Source organism: Onychomys torridus, chromosome 7, assembly GCF_903995425.1.
Source record: "Onychomys torridus chromosome 7, mOncTor1.1, whole genome shotgun sequence".
NCBI classification, from domain to species: Eukaryota; Metazoa; Chordata; class Mammalia; order Rodentia; family Cricetidae; genus Onychomys; species Onychomys torridus.
The window spans coordinates 38,241,529-38,259,755 of NC_050449.1; the positions used below are offsets into that span (position 1 = coordinate 38,241,529).

General features: G+C 45.1%; 1 protein-coding gene across 2 annotated transcripts in view; it reads right to left on the reverse strand.

Annotated features, from left to right (window-relative positions):
• Window positions 1-18,227, reverse strand: part of Kmt2a (lysine methyltransferase 2A) — an 81,298-nt gene that overhangs the window by 45,886 nt on the left and 17,185 nt on the right. For both annotated transcript variants that reach the window (XM_036192836.1, XM_036192835.1), the window contains exons 2-3: window positions 5,587-5,656; window positions 228-2,857 (exon numbers count right to left, since the gene is read on the reverse strand). In XM_036192836.1, the coding sequence (XP_036048729.1) occupies window positions 228-2,857; window positions 5,587-5,656 (2,700 nt within the window). The remainder of the gene's footprint in view (window positions 1-227; window positions 2,858-5,586; window positions 5,657-18,227) is intronic.

Sequence of the window (18,227 nt, forward strand, 5' to 3'; positions counted from 1 at the left end):
TACTTCTGCATCCTAAAATTAGCAGCAATCTCTATCTATTCTGTCCTCTCTCTGTTACATTAGAACATAATTTCTACTTCTCAGAAATCCTACTGGTCCCTGAAAGACCATTGCACATACCACCACCTCTACTATTTGTCTCCTAGCAGCTCAAACGGTTAGCCTAACTAAGACTTGTCCCGAGGGCTCGGGACACTTGGTTTTAGCAGCAGGGTGGGCAAGAGTACCTGTGCTTTGGGCTGGTCAGTTTGCTTGAGACTCTTACTCTTCTCAATCTTGCAGAGCTGGGCTTTGGCCTTTTTTAGGAGGCTGGCAACCCTCTTGTCAGTCATTGGAAGCTTGTCTGCCTGAGCCAACATGGAGCCTATGGAGGAAGTGGAATGTTTAACAGTGCTAGATGAAGGAGTGGAAAGGCAGAGGGTTTTCTCCTTCTCCAGGGATGGGGCAGTTGGGCCGAGGTCCAAGTTGGTTTTTTCCAGATTTCCTCTCCCTTTCTTTATAAGTATTTTGGTTTTGACAGCTGTTGTATCCCCAAGAGTCACAGAGGCAATATCGGTCCCAGAATCGAGCGATGAAGACTTCTTCCGCCCCGCTGCTTTTTTGGCAGAAGATGAAGTGCCAACATCTTCTCCAGCAACCTTCTCTTTGGAGACCCGACCCACAGGATACAAAGCAGAGCTACTCTGCATTTCTGAGCCCCTCTTCCTCTTCTCTTTCCTTGACTCACGCTTATTCTCCTTCTCTCTCTCCCGGTCTCGCTCTCGGCTCTTGTCAGCATCCCGCTCTTTGGACAGCTCCTCCGGGGCCTTGTCTCGGTTCCTGCCCTTCTCAGTCTGCGAGCCTGGGGTGAACCACGGGAAGAGAGTCGGGCTATCTGAGAAGGGCTCTGCTGAAGCACTCGTCTGCTTCCTTGGTCTCTGAGTTTTTTCTGCAGATTCCCCAGACTGAGTTAGGGAATGAGAAGGAAAAGTAAAAGTTGGGTTTAAGGCACTAGCGGCAAGAGGACTAACAGGAATGCTTAATGAGGAGGAGACAGAAGACGGGGGAGTGAGAGGTGGCAGCTCAGAAGTACTAAGCCTTCCGCTTCTTGTCCTCATGGAGTGAGAGGGTGACCTTGGTTCAGACCGAATGGGACTAAACACTTTCCTTTTCCTCTTTCTATTAGATACTCCCGAAGAGGATGCTCCAGCAGAAGTTCGATTACTAGGCAAGGTCACAGACTCGAATATTCTAGAGTGCGCCTCACTTGGAGTAAATCTTGGAGCTCTCAGAATGGGGCTCCTTTTGTGGATGTCAAACCTTGTTCCAGAATGGAGTGGTGAAAACAGCCGGGCTGAAGCGGCAGTACCAGATGCGGAAAAACCAGAAGCGAAGCCAACATCCTCGGGAGTTAGTGGAGGGGGTCGGAAATTATCAAATATCGGTTTGCGAATCAGACCTTCTTTGGCATACTTTGCTGAGGAAAAGTACTGTGGCTCTGACCTCGAATGCTTTAAAGAAGTCCACCTAAATGTTGGCTCCCGCAAAATAGATTTCCGCTTCCCTTGCATGGGAGCAGCAGAAGGAGGCAAAAACGGTGATGCTAAGGGGATGGTTGGAGGCATAAGCCAGGGTGTGTGGTCAGAGATGCTGGAGGCTGGCTGCAGTGGAGGTGGGGGAGTAAGGAGAGGCGGAGGCGGTGAGGAGGAGGTCTGCTGCTGTGGGGCACTTTGTAGAGTTGGTAATTTTTTAGTTGTTCGAGACCCAAAGCTTCTCTCTGACATGGAATACCGTCTGCTTCTCCTATCGCTGCTCGCATTTTCTGGGGACTGGGAAATAGGCAATGGAGTATGAACTTCAGGGGTGTTACTCCGCTCCTCAGGAAGTGCCTGGATCTCCTCAGAGGCCTGAGAATCTGAGGTGGTGTCGATGCTGGGACTGCTGGATCGGGAGGAGTCGGAAGACATCTGAGAGGAGAGCTGGGAGGCCGCACTGGACTTCTCAGAAGATCCACAGGACGGGGCGCTGAATCGACTGTTTGGTGTGGACTCTAGTCGCGGAATTTTAATCGGAGGGTCGTAATCCTCATCCTCTATGAAGCGTCGGGGGGTTTTGATGATCCTCGAGGAGATGGCGCTGACCACCGGCATGATGAACTGCCGGATGTTTTTGACCTGCGTCTTCACCTTCCTCCCCTGCAGCTGAGCGGCTTCCTTCTCCATTTTCTTCTGCGCCCCCTTCTTTGCCCTCTGCAAGAGCTGCTTTGCGATTGCAGCGTCGGTCCTCTTAGAAGAAGGAATAATCCTGACCGGTTTAACCCTTCGCGGGCTCTGTCTCACCGCACTCTTGTCTTCTTTCGTGAGTGGGGGTGTCCCTTCCTTGTCCTTCCGGACCTTCTGGGGCTTTTCCAGTTCAGAGTTAAGGAGGAGACCTGAAGGGGTCTTTATCCGTTCTGTGGATGGCGGCCTTCCTCGCCGTCTTACAATCTGTACCCCCTTCCTTCCTATTTGGAGTTTCCCTGTCTTAAACTTAGACTTGAGAGGAGAGAGTTTACCTGCTCTTAATTTTTTAATCTTTGTGGCTTGCTGGAACATAGCAGAAGGGGTCCGTTTAATTTTTTTCAGATTATCTTCTTTGCTTCCTTTTGTTAACTCTGAAATGTCCTTTCCATGTGTGATTTTAATTTTTACCCCAGGGAAGGTGGGAGGTCTTCCTCTCTTCTTTTCTATGCTTTTGGAATCTTTCTTCTTGATTTCCTCTGCAGAGCTGGCCTCTGCTTTGCTCAGAGGGGGAAACACAGAGGGATCTGGGAGGGCCGCTGTGTTTCGGTCAGAACCGCTTCTAGGTCTCCCGCGAGGTTTTCGAGGACTAGTTTTAACTGTGTATAGAAATTAAACAACGAAGAGCAGATGTTTAGCTGTGTAGTTCAGGTCTTAGCTAGGCTGAATATAATTTAGCACAGGCCATTTTGAACTGAACTCATTGGGACTATTGAGTCAATATTATATATCTTAGTTGTGCTTAATTTCTTTTCATTGAATATTTACCTCAAAGAAATCAAGTCAGTAACATTCCACCTGAAAAAACATTTAATTATTTTTCTGGTACAAAAATGAAAGTAAAGTTTTTCACTGAACAAGTGACCTAGAAAACAGAAATTCCCATTCCTCCAGATGAGCAGAGTTTGGTTTTTCTTCCCTTTTCTAAAATTGAAAAAAAATTGTTTAAAAAAAAAAAATCTGCACTACATTATCCAGCTCACCGAGAGTGACATTTAAGAGCATGTTTCTTTCCAAAGCTGAGAGTGGCAGGAGGCAGGCAAGTCTGAGGTCAGCCTGGCTATCTATGAGCTTCAGATCAGCCTTGGACTACACAGAGACCCTGTTTAAAAAACAAGACGCAAACAAAAAACAACCTCAACCAACTAAGACGACAACCAACATTCCAACTTTTCAATGCATAATTATGGCCTTGAAGAAATTTGGAAAACAGTATCAACTTTCATGGGCAAAGGCTCCTTCCCGGGCAGCTCAGCATCCTGTATTTTAACTGTTCTAGTAAGGCACACTAAGAACTCTGACTTTGGAGGAAAACGCTCACTCCTAAGTGTCAGCCCACTCACCGGTGTGTAGCAGGAGCTCCTGTGTGATGAGCGAGCTAATCTACGCCTTCCTAGGACTTCTTTAACTAGTCAGTCCGAGTTACAAAAAGGCTTCACCTTATTGATATTAAGGTCAAATCAACAATTTATTAAGATAGATCTTTGCTATTCTAAATAAAAGGAAATAGGTAGGTGTGATGAAATATGCCTGTAACCCCAGCACTAGGGAGGCAGAGGCAGGACCCATAAGTTCAAGGTCAACTTGATCTGCCAATGGGGTTCCAGCCAAGGCCACACATTGAGATCTTGCTGCAAACAGGAATTTCCCAAATTATAAAGATGCTCGACTTGCTACTATGAAGACAGCCAAGGAGCAAAACTGTCTCTACCACCTAATGAAACTTGTATTTCAAATGTAGTACGAACTGGCTATGGCAGCCACGCTTGATGGCTCACACTTGTGATCCCAGTACTTGGGAAGCTCATGTTCAAGGTTAGCCGGGGCTACACAGTGAGCTCTATGCCAACCTGGCTACAAAGTTAAGACCCTGCCTCAAAAGAAGCCTATGGTATTCTTTTATTCTCTCTTAGCTTCTCAGGGCTGCATAGTACAACATCCATCTGAGACCAAAACACCCCTCACCAGGCATCAAAGGAGACTGCAGCCTCTGTGGATATTTGTGATACAGAGCTGCTTTCCAACACAACAGAAGTCAATGAAGTCTCCTGGCTGAACTTCGTAATAAACACAAATGCCTTCCTTACCAAATAACTCAGGAGACTTCCCTTAATAGAGTAAGAGTTTACAAATCAATTGTCAATATACTAATTATAACAAAGACAGTAGGTAACAATTCATTTAAGTAGAACATAACCAGATGCTTCAAAACAACAATGTAAATTGAAAGTCAAGAAAAAACTCACGAGGAAACCACTGAAAGCTGTGAATTAACTAACAGTGAAGACTTGACTCCTCAGCACTGTGGGCCATTTGATGGGGCTGCCCAGGACTTCAGCAATTCTGAAACTGCTTCCATGCTACTTTTTAAAAAAGCTTTTATAGACAAGCAGAAAAAGAGGACCCGAGAAGGGTCCTAACTCAGCTGCTAACTTCTTACTCTCAGGGCCACACACCAGCTCCATCTCATTGCTTATGTCATTTTTTGTCCCTTTCCTATATAAAAATTTAAGATTTCATCACCTCTTAAAGAAACCACTACCACTGTCTAAATAGCAGGTGCTAGGCCACTGCCACCAGTCACTACACAGCAATGCCATCTTTAGGGAAAGACATCATCGTCGTCAGCTTGGGTGTCTAGTTAGATTAGTATATGATATATAATGACCCTTAAGTGATACCAAAATGGCAGCAACCATCACAAACTAAACAGTAAAAACATCTAATAACACAGTATTTAACTAGTCTGTTTATCCACAGAAACCAAACCATCCAAGTCAGGAGCTGACAAGGTGAGGAGCGTGTGTCCCATTAAAGACCCTCAGCCTTTCCTCCAGAGAACTGACCTATCCAAGCTATTAATGGTGAAGCCCACTGACCATCTAGAAAACTGCCTATATGTCTAGAACTTTGTTGAGAATTGATAAACAGTGCTAATAAATGGAAACACCCACATAATTTTCAGTTTCTTTATTTTAGTACAGCCTTTTAAGGGTTAGATAAAAGGTATCATAGAGCGCCAAGATGTTGTTTCTGGATCTTTGACAACAGTACAATAAATTTCATCTACGAGGGGGGGGGCAATCCCCCCCACAAGCATAAACACTACCACAGGAGAGAAAATGATAAATCTGACCAGGTCTCCTCCCCACGTCACTCTGTGGAAACCTGCCCCCACGCCCAAGTACTACCCAGAAAACCATGGTAAAGGAGGAACAAGTACAGCCAGCAGAAACCACCCCACACAGTCTAGCTGCCAAGTCGGAAAGAAGCCACGCCCTCCTAACAAACAGACCTGCAGTCTACAGCACATGCTTCGTTGACATACCTGAAGGAGACCTTGTGGGGCTTCGCACTCTGACTTCTTCATCTGAGCCAAAACCTAAGAACTGCTCATCCTACAACAAAGGAAAATTATTTTAAAATCAGAAGCAAAAACATAACTGCGAATAAATCCCAAAGAAACGGCCAGATGAAACAAATGCATTGGAAAATTAGCCTCTACATAGGAATATCATTATCCAAATGGATTCTATAAAATAACTAAGATTCAAATCATGGACCCAGTCATATAGTTTCATTACACATAATAGCTGTGTAGTAACAGAACAATGCATTGAAAGTTCATCTTTGGTGAACAGTAGATAAGGGACAGTCTAAATTTCACACTACAGACACAACCCCAAACCATTAAAGGATAACTTTAATACAAATAAGCAAATCAGGATAACGTTAAAAGTACACAGCCACAAATAAAACAAGCACTTAGATCTACAAACATACAAGGGATACCATAACCCAAACAGTGATCTCTTGCCTACTAAATATTCTAGAGACTGTGAGTGCTGCACGTTCCTTAACTCAGGGACTTAACAGTGATGTCACTTAGACGTGATGTCTGTACATCTGAGGTCAGAGTCTCCACGTGCACTTTAGAGAGCATCACCTTAAGATGGATGCCCTATGATAAGAGACTTAATAGTGGGCAGCAGTACTGGTGACAGGGATCATAAAAAACTGATCAGCGGCCGGGCGGTGGTGGTGCACGCCTGTAATCCCAGCACTCGGGAGGCAGAGGCAGAGGCAGAAGCAGGTGGATCTCTGTGAGTTCCAGGCCAGCCTGGTCTACAAATCGAGTTCCAGGGAAAGCCTCCAAAGCTACAGAGAAACCCTATCTTGAAAAAAACCAAAATCAAAACCAAAACAAACCAAAAAAACAAACCAAAACTGATCAGCAACTCCCTTCATCAGTAATAGAAACATCTTATTTCCAGTTCTGCTTGGGAAAGACAAAAAAAAGCAAAAACTCTCCTCACCTTAACTTTTACCTGCCCTTAAAAAATACTAAGGATCAGTCGGCCTGTTTTGGACATGTTCTACTGAGACGTATTGGCTAGGACAAATTTACTGCTTCAGAAAAAGTTCTTTCTAGAAAGGCGCGTGTGTGTGTGTGTGTGTGTGTGTGTGTGTGTGTGTGTGTGTGTGTGTGTGTGTGTGTGTGTGTGTGTGTGTGTGTGTGTGTGTGTGTGTGTGTGTGTGTGAGAGAGAGAGACAGACAGACAGACAGAGACAGAGAGAGAATATTTCACAAATCCACACAAACACCACCACTCTGGAACAAAGTGCAGGCTTGCTAGAGTCTGGTAAATCCTGAACTGTGTCCCAACAGGTAAAGTCCCCACACTCTCTTCCTGTGGACAGCGCCAGTGGACGACACTGTCCACTCCCACTGAAGAGCTCTTTCCTCAGGTTAAAGCTAGAGCCCAATGTTAATAAGGCCCTTAACCACTTATCACCAAGGAAAACAGTAATACGTAAATGGAACCTTTTAGACAAGTTAGCAGTTCAACTCTTGAACCTGAAGGCTTTCAGGCAGGCTTTGTTTATTTATCCAAGTCCAAGACCATAAAGTATTTCAGGAGCTGCAGAGACACCCCAGCTGTTTAAGAGCTCTGGCTGCTCTTCCAGAGGACTGGGTTTGATTCTCAGCACCCACACGTGACTCATAGCCATCTGCAACTCTAGTTCCAGGGGATCTGATGCCCTCTTCTGGCCTCCAAAAGCACCAGGCAGGTGCATAGCACACAAACATACAATGTAGGCAAAAATGTATACACATAAAACAAGTATTTAAGAAAAAGATGAAATTTTCTTCAGAAATGTATTTCTTAACGTATTCTAATTCCAATATATTCAGTCTAAGGAACACATACTAGAGTCCTTTTCTTTTATAACAATTTCTTTTTGTCACTAGTTAAAAGCAATTTTTAAAAAATTCTATTAGTTTAAAATAAATTTTTATTGTGAACATTATTTGTAAGAAAAACCTATGCCTTTATCTTAAAACAAGCCGAACAGGGCTGGAGAGATGGCTCAGTGGGAAGAGCACTTGCTACTCTTGCAGAGGACTGGGGTTTGGGTTGATCACTAGCATCCTAGCATGGTGATCCACAACCATCCATAACCCCAGTTCCAGGGGATCCAATGCCCTCTTCTGGTCTCAGGGCACTGTATGCATATGGTGTATGTGCAGGCTAAACATCCACACACAAAATCAATTAATTTTTAAAAAGCCAAATAAATTTCTGTGATGATCTTAGTATCAAAAAGGTTATTAAAACTCACAAAGGCCCAATCAACGCAAAATGTCTCCTTTAGGAGGAAGGGATGTCAAAGCCTCAGTATCACTGCCCAGGTGAGCTCAGGATGCTTTTCCTCCCGCTTCCCTCTCCTTCCCTACCAGGTATGGGATTACAAGCATGTGCCAGCAAACTCACCTTAATCCTTTCCCCCTGGTTTTTGAGACAGGGTTTCTCTGTGTAGCCCTGGCTGTCCTGAACTCGCTCTGTAGACCAGGCTGGCCTTGAATTCTAAAGGTGTGCGCCACCACTGCCCAGTTTAATCCAATTTTTTAAATGAGAAGTCCATATTGTTCCACTTTTAATATATGCTTTGGGCAGATGTAGTTATTTTAAATTTTGGTGCTGGGGACTGAATCTAGGGCCATAGACAAAAATTCTATCCCTTAGTGACATTCCCCACTCAGAAGTAAGACCATTAAATAGTAGTTTAGGAGGAGAAAAAAAACAGCAAAACCAAGTAAATAAGATAGGCAGTGGAAAATTATTTCAAACAAGGAGAGAATTAAAAAAAAAAATTAGAGGAGGCCAGACCACATTTCTTGGACTGCAACACCAGAAGGTCTGGCTTTGGGACTCAGGTCTGCTATTTAAATTTTATTTATTTATTATTTACAGTGTCCTGTCTGCGTGTATGTCTGCAGGCCAGAAGAGGGCACCAGATCTCATTACAGATGGTTGTGAGCTACCATGTGGGTGCTGGGAATTGAACTCAGGACCTCTGGAAGAGCAGCCAGTGCTCTTAACCTCTGAGCCATCTCTCCAGCCCCAGTTCTGCTATTCTTAGGCTATGTGATCTTAGACAAGTCACTTTCTCTCTCCATGTCTCTCTTTACTGGAGCACTGTAAAGAGAGAAGGAAACTACTTACATAAAATCATTTAGAAAACTAAAAAGCAGCATTCCTATTACTTTGATTAGTGTTGTATTGAAGGAACAAATTCTGGGAGGCCAAATGACCTATCCAAGGTCACACATACATGACACGTAACAACAGGGAACTATGTGTGTAAAGGGGGCTCAGTTGTTACTGGATGTAATCACTTTCATACCATAAAAGTTACAACTGAACCTATAAAAAAATTGAAGAAGTCAAGTAAACCACCTACAGCCCAAGCTTTCTATCCCACAACTAAAGCACGGAGTGGCCACCTTCTGGTCCTTCCAGCTTCTGGGCAGTCTGCTCCTCTCGACATCACCCCACTGAACAGCCTGCCGACCATGCATCTCTCGGTACCTGGATGTCGTCAAATACCGCTCCAGCACCAACGTAATGAGTGCAATGAGTCTCGTTATCTCCAAGTGAGGGGCAAACGGTGCAAGCAACTGTACACAAAGTATCAGGTGACACATGTACAAGTTTTAAAAGAAACGAGAAAATACCATCTTGTTCATGATCAGCAACTCACGCCACCATCTGTACTGCAAACGTTCACAAAACCTAACTATACAATCCCATTGTAAAGTCCTGTACAACAGTCAGCGTGCTCCTGAACTGTCTGTCAGTCAAACAACTGTCAATACTTAGAATTTTCCGAGTATTTTGTAAATTGATAGGAAACATTTGTTCTCCTTCTGATCTTGGAATAAGATTAGAACAAGAAAGGCAGAGAGTGTGCAGTCAAAAAGAGCAGCTGTGCTGGGACACGCTTTAATCCCAGTACGTGGGAGGCTGAGGCAGGAATTGAGACTCTCTGGGGATTGAGGTCAGCCTGGTCTACACAGTGAGTTCCAGACTAGCCAGTGCTAAAATAAATACAGCTAAAGGCTGTATTTCAACCCAAGAACTTTTTTTGCATTTGCGATACTGATTTCTAGACTATGCTTTAAAATAAAAGCCCACTCTTCAAAGATCCAAACAACCAGGCTAAAACAAAAGCTGTCATTGCTTTGTCACAGAACTCCAGTCTTCCGACTCCAATTCGATGCTAAGATTCCTAAATAGACACATTAAGCAAAACAAAACAATCCCCACCCCCCCCCCCAAAACCCCCGAGGGAAGCACTTCACTACCATCCCAATTGGCTTCTCATCCTGGCTCCACTGCTCACTTTATTCAGGTAATGCCTCAGGGCAATGTAAAGAGGGATCAGTCCTAGCTTCCAATAGGTCCAGACTTGCTGACAGACCAAAAAAAAATCAAGGCATTGCACGTGCAAACACACACACACACACACACACACACACACACACACACATCCAGCTAAAGAGAGTGTGCAGGAGACTTTATGTTACACATAGCCAAGGAGTCCTAGGCCACTTAGTACACATACTTTTCTTTTTCTACTATGTTTTGTTTTGAGACAGGGTCTCACCATGTAGCCCTGGCTAGCCTGCAACTCACTATGTAGACCAAGCTGGTCTCAAACTCAGGAAAATTTGGTACTAAGGGTGTGCGCCACCATGCTTGGCCCAACACACACACTTTTCCCTTCCTTCATCACGGCCTTCTCTGAGGAGCACAGCATTCCTAGACACAGTATAGGCATTAGCTCTTGTGGTCAGTGATGATCTTGGAGGCTGGGCCGTGATAAGATTTCAACATTTTTCTTAACACCAAGACAGAAAAGCACCCTAGCCAAGTTGAACTCTATAAATAGTGTTAAATCATATTTAGTGTCTGGTGATTTATGGTAAATTAAGCTATCCAATGTCACCCCCTAAGTGAAGTATAATTATAAAAATAATTAATGTAGAATTTACTGCTCCTTGCCATAACTCTAGGGCAGCTAGCTGGGAACTTCTAAGTGCACTTTTACTACTAAACTCCCTGACTCATAAATATCTTAGCATTCAAGATTTTTATTTGCTGGGCATGGTGGCTAACGTCTTTAATCCCAGAACCCAAGATGGAGAGATAAAGTAGATTTCTTTGAGTTTGAGGCCAGTCTGGTCTACATAGGGAGTTCCAGGCCAGCCAGGGCTACACAGTGAGTCCCTGTCTTTAAAAAAGAAAGAGGGGAGGTGGGAGGGGAGGGGGAGGGGAGGGAACGGAAGGGGAGGAGAAGAGGGGACCGGAGGGGAGGAGAGGAACAGAATCTACACAGTGAGACCCCATTTCAAAAAAAGACTAAGGAATAAGAATAATCTTCCCAGCTGTCATGGTGGCACACACCTTTAATCCCAGCACTTGGGAGGCAGAGGCAGGTGGATCTCTGAGTTCGAGCCCAGCCTGGTCTACAGCTTGAGTTGCAGAACAGCCAGGACAGAGACACCCTGTCTTGGGGGAAAAAAATAGTCTCCTCACGAGAGAATCTGATCCCAAAAGAATATTATAGATAATAACGTTACATGTAAAACTTAGTAAAGGCATTTTAGAAAAATACATAAAAACCTGTGTTTCTAGGAAAGACTAAGAAAACTTTTCAAACAAAGCAATATTTCATTTCCTGGTTCTTTTACAACCATTCACACACATGTCCCAGCCAGAGTGTGTTCTGGATGAAAAGTTGGAAAATACATAATTCCTGCTTCCAATAAGTACCTATGCCAAAGACAGCTGCACAACTTAGCCTTCCTCCCCAAAATCAAAGTTTAGTTAAAATGTTACTACTGAGAACACAATGTGACTTAACTCATAATCCAGAATAGAAAACATGCTTACATCTGGGACCAGCTCATTCTCCCTCTTACATCAGTATTTGGTGGGTAAGAACCACTCAGTAGTTCTCCAAAGCATTTTCACCCCACACATATAACAAAGCACCTCAACAGGGCTGTAGATCGGAGACTCGACCCTCCTCTGTCATCAGGCATGACACAATTCCTAATGTGGGAACAGCCTTATAAAATGTTATTATTTGTAGATAATACTCCCTCCCTCCTATAGCCAACTAAAATAGTTAGCTTCCTGTCTTTTGTTTTTTTTTTTTTTTGTTTTTTTTTTTGCTTCCTGTCTTTTTTAAATTATTCCTTTTTATTTTACATTTTGCATGGGTGTTGGGTCCCTTGGAACTGGAGTTACAGACACTCGTGTGCCGCCATTCGGGTGCTGGGAACTGAACCCAGGTCCTCTGGAAAAGCAGTCGGTGCTCTTAACTGCTGAGCCATCTCTCCAGCCCCTCTGTGTCTTTCTTAATGCTTCCCAATGTAACACAGTGAGAGGCAGAAAAATCACCTATTTAGAATCCTTAACCTCTCAAGGTAAAGTGGATCGCCACCAAAGCTCCACTAAAAGCATCTCCCGGGACAGGGCTGGAGCTCAGCGGCCAGAATAACTGCCAAGCAAGCATGACCCCAGCACCACATGAAAGCAGGTGTGATTACACTGCTGTAGCCTATCCCAGCACTTAGAGGCACAATTCGGGGCAGGAGGGGCAAAGTTCAAAGTCAACCTCATCTACTCTACATAAGTCTCTCAGTCTTAAACCAACCAACCCCTACCAAACAAAGAACACCTACAGCACTATTCATAATACCTAAATTACCGAATCAGCCTAGGTATCAGCACCACCACCACCACCACCACCACCACCACCACCACCACCTCCATACAGCTCGATCAAACAAGCTCCATCAGCCCTGGCCTGAGATGGACAAGGTCTACCATGAACCTCTGTTTCTGTTCTTTCCTAGGCACCTCACTTTAAGTGCTATGCAGCTCACACACATCCTTCAGCATTCTGTCTCTAAAATGTCTAAAAATTCAAATTCCTCCAATTAAAAATTAACTTCCCTGAATCAACGAGAAAAACATCAACGAACATATTATTCAAAATCATTCCTTGGAGCTGGAAAAAAGGACTGAAGGTTGAAAGCATGAGTTCAATTCCCATGACCCACATCAAGGCAGTTCAGAATGGCCTGTGACTCCAGCCCCAGGACCATCAATGTCACTGGCCTCTGTGGGCACCTGCACTCACAAGCACACCCCTGTCTCACTGGCGCACGCCTTTAATCCCAGCACTTGGGAGGCTGAGGCAGGTGGAGTTCGAGGCCAGCCTGGTCTACAGAGCGAGTTCCAGGACAGGCTCCAAAGCTACACAGAGAAACCCTGCCCCGAAATAAATAAATAAATAAATAAATAAACAAACAAACAAACAAACAAATAAATAAAATCTTTTAAGACCACACGTAGGTAAAGGGATGAGCAGAGATAAAATGCATCTCTAAGCATGGTATGATGTGGTGGTTACAGGTTAAAAACCCTAGAATCTGGGAGTTTGAAACAGATCCCTACTTTGATGTTAGCCTCCACAGCTATGCGGTAAGACCCTGTAAAACAGGGAGGAGGGAGAATAGCTAAGTACAGGAACAGAATTCGGCACACAGCAGACCCTGCTAGAGGGTCCTATGTGGGAACGCTGCGCCAAGGCAGCTAGTCAGGCAAGACAAAGGTCAGGAAAGCCACTACACATAGGATGAAACCTGCTCACCCCTGAATGATGATAGAGCTTGAGAATGGCACCAAGTGTGACGCAGGCAGAGTAAATAACACACAAAAGCACAGCAGCGCAGCCATTCAGAAGATACTGGAGGAGGGGAGGTAGGAAGCAGATCACAGACGGTCTCACAGGCCTTCAAGTTCTTAAAACTATCTCCTAGCAGAGATGGACCTCATCCTAAAGGCTCCATGGGGCAGTGATTCTCTAGACAGGGTGGCACACACCTGAAATCCCAGCACTCTGTAATCTTAGCGTTTTGGCAAGAACTCGGCCAGCCTGAGCTACCCAGGGAGACCTCGTCTCAACAAACAAACCAAATCACTGTGACTGAATGGAAAAGTAGAGATTGTTTTCCTTCCTGTGTATGTAATTTTATATTAAAACACTGATGAAAGAATCCTTATCAACATCTCAGTTTTTAAACAAACCAACAGGAAGGACTCTATCATTTAAACTACTTTGTTCCACCTAAGCCTATGAGTGACATTTGGGCCACACGGCATGTGCATATAAAACACACACATTCCTCCACGATGTGAACTGAACGGTTCAGAAATACTTTCTGGACATCATTCACTTTTAGAGACTGTCGTAGTTTGAATAAGAATGGTCCCCACAGGGTCACAAACTTGAATGCTTAGTCATCAGGAAGTGACACTATTTGAGAAGGATTAGGAGGTGTGGCCTTGTTGGAGAATGTGCCACCAAGGGGTGGGCTCTGAGGTTTCAAAAGCCCATGCCAGGCCCAGTCTCTCATGGCCTGCAGATCAGGATGTAGCTCTCAGCTACTATTCAGCACCGTGAGTGCTGACGTGCTCCCACCACACTCCCCGTCATGACAATAATAGACTAACCCGCTGAAGCTGTAAGCAATCCCCAATTAGATGCTTTGCTTTCCTTTGTAAGAACTGCCATGGTCATGGTATCTCCTCCCAGCAATAGAACACTGACTGACACAGAGATAAAGTGGTAAACAAGCTGCCTACCTTCTAATACAATTAGACCGATTTTTTTTTTTTAAATCTCATATAGCCCATGAGTTCTACGCTGGCCTGGAACTCCGGACCCTCTGCCTCCACGGTGCTAGGTCAATGGGTGAACACAAACATCTATGGCCTCTGAGGTTGTTTACAGAGCCAAAGAGAGTGACTACAGTGGCAAAGGGGGTCGAGCAAAAGGACAGATTCTACAAGGAAGTTCACAGCCAGCATGTTCTTAAAATTTGGGCTCTGGCAAGGCCCAATGGCATATGATGGAAGATGCATCCTTGACTAGATATCAAGTTCAAGAACATCCTGGGCTAAAAGAGCATGCAGCTCCAAAGAAAACAAATTATGAAAACAGTAATAAGTCAAGGCTTATTCAGAATAATGGGGAGAAGAGAGAAAACCAGATGCAGGCATTACTAGAAGCTGGTTAGGCTGACAAAGAGTAGCCCCAACAGGACAGAGAATAAAGACAAAATGCCCATACACCTAAGACAAAATTGAAAACAAAGGCAAAAACCAGACACAGTAAAGAGCAGGCACAGCCGCTAGCTCACTAATGTCTGGCAATAACACTACATAACCAACTATAGTAAGAAAGAGACCGGAACTCAAGGACAGCAGCCAGCAGCCATAACTCAGCTGCGATCAGCATTCCTTCACTTAGGAAGTGGTTACTGAGTACTGCCCAGTACTGTCTGACCCTGAGGTCCAGCATTCCTTCACTTAGGAAGTGGTTACTGAGTACTGCCCAGTACTGTCTGACCCTGAGGTCCAGCATTCCTTCACTTAGGAAGTGGTTACTGAGTACTGCCCAGTACTGTCTGACCCTGAGGTCCAGCATTCCTTCACTTAGGAAGTGGTTACTGAGTACTGCCCAGTACTGTCTGACCCTGAGGTCCAGCATTCCTTCACTTAGGAAGTGGTTACTGAGTACTGCCCAGTACTGTCTGACCCTGAGGTCCAGCATTCCTTCACTTAGGAAGTGGTTACTGAGTACTGCCCAGTACTGTCTGACCCTGAGGTCCAGTATTCCTTCACTTAGGAAGTGGTTACTGAGTACTGCCCAGTACTGTCTGACCCTGAGGTCCAGCATTCCTTCACTTAGGAAGTGGTTACTGAGTACTGCCAGGTACTGTCTGACCCTGAGGTCCAGCATTCCTTCACTTAGGAAGTGGTTACTGAGTATTGCCAGGTACTGTCTGACCCTGAGGTCCAGCATTCCTTCACTTAGGAAGTGGTTACTGAGTATTGCCAGGTACTGTCTGATCCTGAGGTCCAGCATTCCTTCACTTAGGAAGTGGTTACTGAGTACTGCCAGGTACTATCTGACCCTCAAGACCACAGATGCTCTTCTAGCTTGCCTCTCTTTGCTCTCAGAAAACACTAACCAAAAACAACCCGGGAAGGAAGAGTTTACTTGCCCTACAGGTTACAGCCCTCCATTAAGAGAAGCTGAGGCAGGAACTGAAGCAGAGACCATGGAGGTGTGCTACTCACTGGCTTCTCAGCTACTCTTACATAGCCCAGGCCCACCTCCTTAGGGTAGCAGTGCCCACAGTGGTCTAGACCCTCCCACATCATTTAGCAATTGAGAAAGTGGCCCACAGACCATGCCTACAGGTCAGTAGTGCCTCTGACGGAGGCACTTCCTCAGTTGGGGTTTCCTTTTTCCAGGTGACTAGTTTGTGTCAAGTTGACAAAAAGCTCACTAGTACAGATGGGTAATGTCCTAGTGTGCTTCCTACTGCTGAACAAACTCCTAAATCAAAAGCACCCTGGGGAGGAAAGGGTTTATTTGGCTTACATTACCCTCCCACAGTCTTCAAGGAGGAATTTGGAGTAGGAACTCAAGCAGGAGCAGGGTCAGATCTATGGAGGAAAGCTGCTTACTAGGTTGCTCTCCAGGCTCACATTCAGCTACCTTTCTTGTACCTCCCAGGACCACCTGCCCAGAGACGGTACTACCCACAGTGGAATGGTACCCACACCAATCATCAATCAAGAAAGTGCCCCATAGACTTCCTACAGCCCAGTCCAATGGCGGCATTTCCTCAGCTCCCTCTTCCCAGAGGGCTCTTGCTTACTTGTGTCAGGTTGACACAAACTAACTGGCACAGAAAAGCAGCCTGCCCTCTGAGCATCTATCTAGTGGACAGGGAGCAGATACACACTGAGCGAGTCACACAGGAGAGCTCGATGTGCCAGCTGTGCGGTGAGCCACTGAGAAATCAGGAAAGGCTTCTCTGAGGTGACAATAAAGAGCCACAGACCAAATGGGGCCCATTTCTGTTTGTTCTTGCAAAGGACCAGCACTGGTTCCCAGCACCCACACGGTAGCTCACAAGCCATTCCTAACTCCAGTTCCAAAGGATCCAATGCCCTCTTCGGACCTCTGAGGGCATCAGGCATGCATGTGGCACACAGTGTAGGGAAAACACTCATACACATAAAACAAATAAACCTAATTTTTAAGACTAAAATATTTTATGCCACTTTTTTTTCTCGAGACAGGGTTTCTCTGTGTAGTTTTGGAGTCTATCGTGGAACTCACTCTCTAGACCAGGCTGGCCTCCAACTCTCAAGAGATCCGCCTGCCTCTGCCTCCCTGGGTGCTGGGATTAAAGGCGTGTGCCACCACCATCCGCCTTATGCCACTTTTAAATGGCCTGAAAGCCTAAAAGAGTATTTCACACACATAAAGATTACATGGGGGCTAGATACCTCAGAGGGATACTTGTCAAGCCCGATGACCTGAGTTTGCCCTCTGAGACCCACATTCTGGAAGGAGAGAACCAACTCCTGCCAAGTTATCCCCTGACTTCCACATGTGTGCATGCACACAACAGATAAATATAATTTAAAATTACATTAGAGAGACCTTGAATCAAAAAAGAAAAAATATATATATACAAAATGAGGTTGAGGAGATGACTCAGTGGATAAAAATGTTCACAAGACAAGCACGAGGACTTGAGTTCAAATCTCCAACACCCACATAAAAGCCAGGTGTGGCAGTGTGCATCTATAACCTTAATGCTAGGGGAAGTAGAGACAGGCAGATTCCAAGAGTTTGCTGTCCAGTCAGTCTAGAGAGAGAGTAAATTCTGAGTTTAGTCAAAGTCCCTGTCCTACAAAATAATGCACAGAGCCATGGAGGAAAATACCCAAAGTTGACCTCTGGCCTCCACACATGTACATGCAAGTATACATGTACACACACAAGAATACACCCTATATCATACAAATATGCAAAAGAAAAAGGTTATATTAAATATTTTGAGGTTTGTTTGTTTTTTGAGTCAAGACCTCAAAGCCCAGGTAACCCTCTGGCCTCAGCTGGCTATTTTGTTTTGTTGAGACAAGTCTTCCTCCACAGCCCCAGGCTGACCTGGAACTAAGCAGCCTAGGCTGGTCAAACTCCCAACAGTCTTCCTGCTTCAGCCTCCTGCGTGCGGGGATCACAGGTGGGACCCGTCAGTAGAGAAACTTTTGTTGATGCATCGTCTGCAGTTCCTCCCCTACAACAGACAGCAGCTGCCACTGCACACGAGCATGCTGAATGCACCTATATGAGGAAAATCCAAACACAAAGGCACAACAAGTGCAAGTCTAGAGAGCAGCAGACAGAGCGCGTTCGGCAGCCAGCGTGGCTCTGCGGCAGAATGAATGAGAAGAGGTAAAAAGAAAAAATCATGCTGGGCTAGAGGCTTCTCACTTCTGGGCATAGCTAGAATTTCGGTGTTTTCCAACAGTGGTGGCCGATTTACCGTGAACAAACCACGTATCTGATCCTGGAACCCACAGTTGCTCTGTGAGACAAACTCTAGTGAGGACGAGTGCGTGGGAGGAGATAGATGAGACTCCGAGGAGTGGGGGGTGAGGAGGAGCTGGGAGTTGGGGTATGCTCTGGATGAAGTACAAAGAATTTACTGGACTTAGATTTGGGATAAGAATGAAG